General features: G+C 41.8%; 1 protein-coding gene across 1 annotated transcript in view; it reads right to left on the reverse strand.

Annotated features, from left to right (window-relative positions):
* Window positions 1-1,540: 1,540 nt before the first annotated feature.
* LOC101851616 (genetic suppressor element 1) overlaps window positions 1,541-9,842 on the reverse strand; it is a gene marked incomplete at its 5' end in the record, with an annotated part of 19,584 nt that continues 11,282 nt past the window's right edge. Inside the window, 6 exon segments of the mRNA XM_013089814.2 lie at window positions 1,541-3,181; window positions 4,099-4,235; window positions 4,940-5,224; window positions 5,898-6,395; window positions 8,076-8,171; window positions 9,536-9,781. Of these exon segments, the coding sequence (XP_012945268.1) occupies window positions 3,086-3,181; window positions 4,099-4,235; window positions 4,940-5,224; window positions 5,898-6,395; window positions 8,076-8,171; window positions 9,536-9,781 (1,358 nt within the window).

The following is a 9,842-nucleotide window of genomic DNA, read 5'->3' on the forward strand; positions in this document are numbered from 1 at the left end:
TTTCAGAGGTAAAATTAGTGAGAAAATGGCCACCAAAGAATAGTTATTTCCTTAGATTAAGAGTCCGAGGTAACTGAAAATTTACATTTTTTGTGAATTTAATCAACTCACAGAAATGAGTCCTTTAACGGGCATGAAAGGTGTTCAGCCAAAAAACGAAAATTTGATAAAAATTCACAAACCTGCGGAAAAATGCCAGTTTCTTCATTTTGATTATTTTGGACGAGAGCCTGATTCCACCACGCTGCCTCACAATTAATAAAAATATAACATTAAACACTATCGATTTCATAGTACATGTACTGCTTTTACCAAAAGCAAACCTTAATTAAAATAGAATGAAAAACTCAACAAACAGAGAGTCCACTAACAGACCTGGCCATCTTTGTGTACAAAAGTAAGTACAATGACCCTCATAGCTAATGATTGTACTGAAATCAATACATCTATAATGTTCCATCAGCACACCTTTCTTCTATAGATCAATGCTGGTCTTCATTACCACTTTTTTTTTTTTTTTAAATCTTTTCAAACAAAAATTTCAATATAGAATACTGCTGTTGATGAGTTGAAGTATATGGCCAGTCAAAATGAAAACACTCACATTCTATAACCACCGACATCAGTGAATCTTCTATGTCCTACACGTGAGGACCTTTCTTCAATCAGTGCACGGCTTCTCTCTCTCTCTTGCCCTTTTTAACTTTCAGTGGAGCACAGGCCATCAACAACATTACTCCAGCGAAGCCTGTCCTGAGCATCCTTTTCTATCTGTTTCGTGCATGTCTTCAACAAAACATTTTCTCTTTCTTAACTCTTTAAACCCTACTGGACGTGGTACTAACCCTTTCTTTTCCCCATCGGACGCTGTCGGATGCTGGGAGCGTCCAGTGCTAGTAACAACTGTTTCCTTTTATAATTTAGTACTAGTTTTTGCTTGTGTTTCGGAACTATTCCCAAGCCAAGTTTTTTAGTAATGACTAATCTTTTGCTTGTTTCCACAATTTAGAAGTTGGAGGCAAGCTTTTGGAGTTGAAATGAGACATAGTGACAATCATATTGCACCTGGTTTAGATGAAGGTAGAAAAAACTGGGAAACAGTGGAAAAAACTCAGGGTTTAAAGAGTTAAATTAGATTCCAAGATAGAATGCTGTAGTCGTTCAGTCGAAGTTTAGGCCAGTCAGAAGGAAAACATCGACATTCTAGAACAATATCAGAGCTGAGAAGAAAACAGAATGAGCAGATGACACAAGAGCACCCACCAGTTCCCCAAAAGGCACCATCAGGGGAATGAGTGGGAGGGAGGCGACTCCCTGGGAGGGACAAAGGGAGGGAAAAAGGGAGGGAACATCCGTCAAAAAAAGAAAGAAAGAAGGACACAAACTAATATATCTCCTTAACTCTTTATCTCCAAGGGGAGTAAACCCACTATGCCGGGGTCCTTTTTGGGTGCTAAATCTAAAAATGACAAAAATGTCATTAAATGGGTCACTAAATCGAAACTAGCAAACCTATTTTGATAGTTCGTCTAATGAATGAACTTCTGGTATAAGAGACCTGTGTTCGGCAATTGCCAAAAAGTAATTTGATGTCGAAGTCCTCGTAAAGGAATGTGACCGAGCCGGCACGATGGGAGCGCCTTGCCGGAGATAAAGAGTTAAGGAACAATTACAAACACACTCCAACGTACACACACACACACACACAGAGCTTTGCTAAGATCACAACAACATACCAATAATATGTTACTGACAGGAATGTGGAGAGCAAGCTGGCGCTCATTACAACCGGAATTGATCATAACCCAGGAAAGTTGAGGGTGTGGACAGCAGTCCAACATGAGAAAAAGGCAGCGAGCAGAAATGTTCACATAGGGATGGCTTGAAGTGGTTTGAGGAATAAGACGATCAAAAGAAATAGCTCTCAGGACTGCAGGAATCAACACAGAAACGGGCAAACCTCTTTGTTTGTTACCACTTTGCTTGACTTGAGACTTCACACCCCAGAACATTCTATCTCGGACTCACGACTCACAACAGATTGTATGGCAAAAGTGACAACACAAGCAATATAAAGTCGAAACAACTTGAAAATGTAGAGCAAATTGTTAACATCACAAGTGTAAAAATGTAACAAAAGCGAAACACAAACAGCCACAGGAATCAAGGGAGATCACACCTACAATACAAAAGAAACATTCATTGTTGTAGTACGTATAAGAAAACAACAACAACAACAAAACTGTACAATCGGCAACAATCATCTAAACATTATTATATATATATATATATGGGTGCAGATAAACATTTCTATTGTGGTTTTCAACGCATGTCATAGACAGAATAGGGCAGCAATTCTACTGGACTGGTGACTCTCAGCTTCCATCCACTCTCTCAAACATCACCTGCCTCACACTGACGCACACGACCGTGCAGGACCACAAGATAGAGGGGTGGAGGACTGGGGAGTATGTGGGGGGAGTGTGGGGGGGAGAGAGAGAGAGAGGCATGACTCTGGTTATTCGGTGCAGAGGAAAGCGAGAAAAAAAAAGGATTGACGATAGGAGCACAGTAAGGTATGTGGTCATTAAACTGTTCACAGGTGGCCAACAAAAAATCCCTCAGCCAGTCTATATATATATATATATATATATATATACCCAGTATACATTATAAGACTTGCCAAAGTTACATGTTATATTCAATGACTCCTGAAACACTCATCCAAGCTATTCAAAAGAAAAGCCCCTTTTAGTCCATTTCTCACGAGTGATTGCAAAATCTTAACTCCATCCAAATGAGTCTCGCTCGCACATGGGTTCCAGGAAGGAAATTTTCCCCTCAGGGATACTGAGAGTTAGTTCTGTGTAGGTGTTGAACTTTAGTGTAAGTCGTAGAAGTTGAGTCTCAGCTAAAGTTGTAACTAAAGACGTAGGTGTTGAGCCTCAGCTAAAGTTGTAGGTGTTGAGCCTCAGCTAAAGTTGTAGGAGTTGAACCTCAGCTAAAGTTGTAGGTGTTGAGTTGAACCTCAGCTAAAGTTGTAGGTGTTGAGTTGAACCTCAGCTAAAGTTGTAGGAGTTGAGCCTCAGCTAAAGTTGTAGAAGTTGCGCTTGAGGTTGTCCATGGCCCCCTGGTGCTGCTTGCGCTCCTCCTCCATCCTCTGACGTTCCTCCAAAAACGCCTGCAAACAAACACATCACACACGTTCTTTATGCAAACCTAGAACAATGCTTTAAGATACCGAAAATCACAACAACATAAATATATGTGAGGCAGCGTGGTGGAATCAGGCTCTCGTCAAAATAATTTAAGTGAAGAAACTCGCATTTTTCCACAGGTTTGTGTACTTTTATAAAAATGTTGTTTGGCTCAACACCTTTCATGCCATTAAAGAACTCATTTCTGTGTGGATTTTTCTGAAAAACGTAGAATAAAGGCACAAAAATGAACATTTTCAGTTACCACGGACTCTTAAGCTAAGAAAAAAACTAATCTTTGGCAGCCATTTTCTGAGTAATTTTACCTCTGAAAACAGGTAACCCCCACCTCCTTCATTCGCAAATATCCCGACTTGTATTCAATACAAATGGATACTTTTTTCATCGAAATAAAGATATGTGAACAAGCTTTAAGATGATAACAATACCTCTACATGCCCAAAATTTGACGAGAGCCTGATTCCACCGTGCTGCCTCACACTGACAGGAATGTGAAGAGTAAATTGATGTTAATTACAACCAGAACTGATTAAAACCCAAGAAAGTTGTGGAGAGGGACTGCAGTCCAAAATGAGTAAAAGACAGCCAGCAGAAATGTTCACAGAAGGATGGCTTGAAGTGATTTGAGGAATATCTAGGTAAAACACGTGTTGTGTGTGACGCAAGTTTGAGTAAGCCAAATACAAATACATACACATACAGACAGGTGCACTTAACGGGTACACACAGACACACAAACACACACACACACAGAAGCACACACACACGCACACACGTGCAATTAACACCTGCACACACAAGAACACAAAGCGTTAACACACACAACAAAGACCAGAAGGCGGCCGCATGATGAGCAGAAGCCAGCGCCGTCAATACTCACAGCCATGTGTCTTCCGTAGCTCTCAGAAAGCCTGTCCATCTGGTCGCTGCTTGCCTGCTGCTGCTGCTGCTGTTGACACCTGCTCATTAGCAGCTGGAGTTCAGCCTGCTGTTGCTGCTGTGATAAATCAGCAGCGCCTGCCAATGCGTTAACAATAACCAATTATTTTCTAAAAGCCTTAGCAGCGTTTCTCTGAGGATAAGACCTTAGACATCCTACTTTATCTGTCCTTATGTGTAAAATAACTGCATCATTTATGGACATATTTCTAAAAAGCAGTAACTTTTAAAATTAAAACTTTCATAGTTCCTTGTTCAGTTAGCTGTAAAACTTCAATTACAGAAATATAATGTTCTGTTTTCTGTCCTGTTACCACCTTGCAATATGGATTTGGCCTGTGGCTTGACATTAATATCTGGGCAGACTAACCAAATTTTGTCCATTTAAATTTCGTAACCAAATGTTCCCATCATTGAAATGTTCAAACTCCATGATTCTGACAGGGAACCCCCTTATCTGCAGTCCCTTACAGCTTCAGGTCTCGCTTTTTCTTGACACTCACAAAAATTTTGTTAAATCCAAATCCTTGAGTCCACTTTGATTATTTTAGGCCGACATTTTCCCTTGCGCTAGAACATAGCCTAGGTCCGATGACATTTTCTTCAAAATTAACCTTTAAAAAAATTATTTCATGCTAATACATTGTACGAACTCAACGTATAAATTTGATTTATCTATTTCGATAGGGCTGAAGTCTGAAAAGTAACTCATATTGCCAGCACACCTCACATTTAAAGACAAAAAAAAAAAAAATACTGACATCAACACAGTTCTCACTTACCTTCCCTAGGCCGGGAAAAATGCTCGAGACCCGCTGCACCAGCTCCAGGCCCTAGTCCGTGCCTCGGCCATGCCAGGCTGGCGTAAAGACTGGGCGGTATCCCAGGGGGCATGTGGAACCCTGGGTAGACTGCAGTCATGCCGCTGGCACTGCGGCTACTGGTGGCGCTCGGGGGAGGAGCGGCCGCCGATTCCTGGAGGGGGCGAGACTGAGACTGAGACTGGCTGCTGGCGCTGGAGGATGGCACGGGCACACTGCTAATACTGCTGGTCACTGCAGGGACTTCTGTGAGGAGGAGGAGAAGGAAGAAGAACATGAATTTGTACACATTGGTGGTCATCCAATACATGTCATCTAGGCTTTTGAGATCGGCTTATAAAAGATAAAAGTCAGAGACTTGGAGGGAGAGCCATTGGACACCACGCCCCCTTAAGATACATCTTTGTTGCCCAGATCCTGGCACATTGGTTTGGTGTTCCACCACGTGTACACACACGCACACACACACACACACACACACACACACACACGCACACACACACACAAACACGTACACACACAAGTAGACTTACAATCACATGCATAATATAAATGAGCAGCAATATAAACAATAATAATCGTAAGCTAGATACACACTCAATGTTATTTTGATGCATGCTCTATGAATATGCCTGAGGCATTACCAGCACATCTACAGGAGGTCGACATTCATGAAAAACATTTAAAGAGCTGAGAGAGAAGGAAGGTTCCATACTTCTGGACCTACCGAGATTTCTTATAGAGTAGCATGGTAAACAAGGAAAAGACATTTGAAAGAGATATTCCTGCCTTTTCGCCATACACTGAAAAGCTTGATATTTTCCAAATTGTGAAATGAAGTAGATTTCTTGAACTAAGCAATCGAACCATAATTATTTCATGAAGTAACATGAAGTAAATACAAACAAAGGGTACATACCTTGTCGAGGCACGCGAGAGTGATCCAGCCCAGACTGCTCCAGCACTGATTTGTGGAATCGCTCGGCAAACTCACGACTAGCTGAAGGCTGCGGGCCACTGCGGGCTGAGGACTTGGGCTCAGGGAATATCACAGCTTGCTTTATGGTGGAGGAGGACGAGGAGGTGGTGGTGGTGGCGGCAGCAGACGGCTTACGGTTGTCACGCCGGGGGGCGGGTTCCAGCACCGATGGAACGGGATGACGGTGCTGGCGGTTTTGGTGATTATGTTGTTGTTGGTGGTGGTGATGGTGGTGGTGGTGGTGGTTGTTGTGGTCGTGGTTGTTGGTGAAAGTCAAGAGGTGGGGGTGTGAGGTGTGGGCCACAGAGCTGTCCCCCTTCAGCGTCGGGTGACAGGGAGCTGAGATTCTTAGCGCTGTTTTTTGTTCCTTCATGCTTGTTGGGGCCGGATGGTTTGGGTTCATTTCATCAAATTTTCTTTTCACACCACACGAACCAGCTGAAAAAGGACGAGAATATCAATTTGAACACAATGAAACAAAATGTATTTCCGTGCAGTCTGAAGCAAAGAGTTACAAACACACTAAACACAATAACAATAATTCAAATAATCCTGGTGCAGAGACAGTGGGTAAACGTTTAGCAGCACAAAGTTTTGACAGAATGAAAATCACTACAACGAGCATGAGACTGAAGCTTAAAGGGCTACTACACAGGATTTTCAACAGAGACAGCAGGCAAGACTTGTAACACCCTATGCCTGCTGCCCATCCACATCCAAATAATTACTTTTTTTTCTACTTGTTTTGGAGTTATGGACTTTTGTTCTGCTATATCTGTCTATATTTTCAACCCTTCCAGCCCCAGCCATTTTTGTGCAATCCCTAACCCCAATCCCAGGCAATACAGCAGTATTTCAGAAAAAGAGGTATGTATTCTAAAAAGAGGTATGTATTCTAAAAAGTGATGCAGTATCTTTATTATGACGTTTAGCTGATAACATAAAACAATGTTTAAAGGTAAATGAACAAATATTATGAAAATTAAAGTTCAATCTGATTCAGTAATTTTGAAAAATAGAAGCAACAGAGATGTGGTTTCTTAGGAGACTGCGAAGAGTATCGTGGAAGGAAAAGAAATCAAATGAGGTAGTGCTTGATGAAGCCCATGTGGGACACTCAATGTTAAAAACAATCAGGAAACGACAAATGCAGTTTTTGGGACACCTGAATAGACATAAGGGTCTTGAACACCTAGCTCTCACTGGCAAAATTGAGGGCTAGCGAGGCAGAGGAAGGCCCAGAACAACATACTAAGGGAACCTAAACAAATGGGTAACAGGGAAAGATCAGGGAAACGTAGCTTTTTTGAGAGCAACCGAGCAAAGGAATGAACGGAGAACCATGATCACCGATGTCTGTCGCAGATCTGGCACTGGATGTTGATGAATTTTGAAAAATGCGCAAATTCAGTGCCCCCCCCGAAACTGAGAATATATGCTCTTGGGACAGTGGGAGGTACAAGTGCTGTTGAAAATATATGTGCATGGGGCTGGAAGGGTTAAGATTAGGCAGTTTTTATCAAGAAGTCATCAAGGGAAAATAAACCTAGTATAACTTCCTAATATTGCAACAAAGGGACTAAATTGAATTCACAGTATTCAACACCTGAAACAGCCATGACCTGGCCCATAACTGCCATAAGACAACAATTGTTTGATTGAGTAAAATTCATTTAGAACTAGGAAAAAGAAAGACTGACTGTAGTAGTAGTAGTACAGGGTTTTACGGCGCTCGCAACTGCGTAAGGTCATATGAGCGCACGACACACAAGTTGGTAGCATTCGCAACAGTTCACTGCACGGTTTGTCGACAATTAGACTTCAAAATGCTAAAATACTAAAATTCAGTGTAAATATATTTGCGATTTAAAACAACTCTTATAAATAACAATAACATTTTTTAAACAATATTGTTTCACTTTACAATTTGCCATAAAGGCCATAGGAAGACAGACTGGCAGACAGAAACAACAGAAGGAGTGTAAAGAATTGCCACCTTTTAACCATCCGTTAAGACACACAATTTGTCTGATGAAATAAAACGTAATAAGTGAGCGAGGCAACAGGAAGAGGAGGGACAAAAAAAGGAAGAAAAGGAACAAGCTGGGAACGACTTACTCTCTAGATTGAGACTGTCCAGGGACCGGGAGGGCATCAATCCGTTTCGTCTCAGCTTAGACAGGGCTACTCTGAAGAACCTCTTCCTTTGCAATTCTGTGGATCATAGACACCATTGGGAAATATTGAGTCTCATCACCATTGGGAAATATTGAGTCTCATACCATTGGGGAATATTGAGTCTCATACCATTAGGCAGAATCAGTCAGTTACCCTGCAACATTTTCAAAGCGGAACGGCAAAAAGACATTGGGTGTAGTGAAGAGGACAGATCGAACGGGGAGTCTTTCACAACACACAGTCGAACCTGCCATGACGGCCACCTCTATAAGATGGTCATCTGTACAAACAGCCACTTTCCATTTCCCACGTTGTGTTTTTTCTATATAATTTCACTACGTAAAACGGTGACCTGTCCAACATGGCCGCGGCCACCATATTTTACCACACAACCCCTATCACACCAAGCAATAACACCTGTCTTCGACAACCACCTTAGTGACTCCATTTTACCTTTTGTCATAAATTATGCATTGTTGGCCCCTGGCATTCTGTGCGAGCCATCACATCCAATCACCTGTCATTGTTCTAAGGTAGTCCCTCCAACCGATCATGTTGTGCTGACCCCTCCCACTATTTACCAATAGGTAACAAATTTTCAGCTACTGATGAGGTAAGCGTGTGATCCCTCATAACCTATAAGCCCTGCCCAGAACACATACACAATTCATAAGTGAGATGAGTGGTTACTGTTTACCCAGTCTGTAGCAAAGTAACAATGGACTTGCGACAGAAGTGTCTCCTGTTCTCTGAGTGGTAGCGAACCCTGTGTTTGTTTTAACATGGCACTCAGTCTTTCTCGTCTGATACATTTCGTTTTATTGTCACCCTTGCGCAAAATCAGCAACAAAATAAAAATAACAAATAAAATACAAATCAACAACAACAAAAACAACAGCAATGCGGCTACTTTCGGTTGGGACCTTTATAAGGGAATGTTTTGTTTGCTTCATCTTGATCAGTCCTGCCTAAGACGGCCAGCAGTGTTATACGGCCATTTTTCTCATTGACAATGGCTGGCCGTCTTACATAGGTTCGACATTATTTTACATGTCATGGCTTCAAATTAAAGAAATTCAAACAAGTACAGAAAAATCCACTTTTCCAGTCACTGTTTGCTCAACTCAAGTGGACAGTAAAAAAATCATAAGAATATTATAATCAATGATGGTACAGATTAGAAGAGGAAGAGACAAAAAATGAAAAAATACATGAAGAGGAAAAAAAGAATGAGAACAAATAAGATAAAGTGGAGGAGAAGGCAGCAGAGAAGAAAGCCAACAAAAAATGACAAGAAAAAAAAAAAAATTCATGAAAAAGCAGAAATAGGTCGAAATAAAAGGCATATAAAGAAAAAGCAGAGAAAAAAGAGAGGAATTGATTGTATATGTACTACTAACCATCTCTCTGAGTATGTGTGAGGACCTGCAGTCCTAGGCCCGAGAGAAACCGCGACTTGTCATGGACATCCGGCTCACTGGAAAGCTCGTCCGGGTGGATGGGGCCCATCTCTGGCAGCAGGCCCTCCTGGAGCCACGGGCTGTGCCAGCCAGCAGTACAGCTGTCGTCGTCATGGCGACGGACAGGGCTAACACTTGACATCCGCAGCTGATGCCGCCGACGGACCTCCTTCTTCCGTTGGAGTTCTGCAAAGCCACAAGCAATAATACAGGCATTTGTTTTAGGTTGTGGTTTTTTACGCTTTTT

Source organism: Aplysia californica, unplaced genomic scaffold (assembly GCF_000002075.1).
Source record: "Aplysia californica isolate F4 #8 unplaced genomic scaffold, AplCal3.0 scaffold01056, whole genome shotgun sequence".
Classification (NCBI taxonomy): Eukaryota; Metazoa; Mollusca; class Gastropoda; order Aplysiida; family Aplysiidae; genus Aplysia; species Aplysia californica.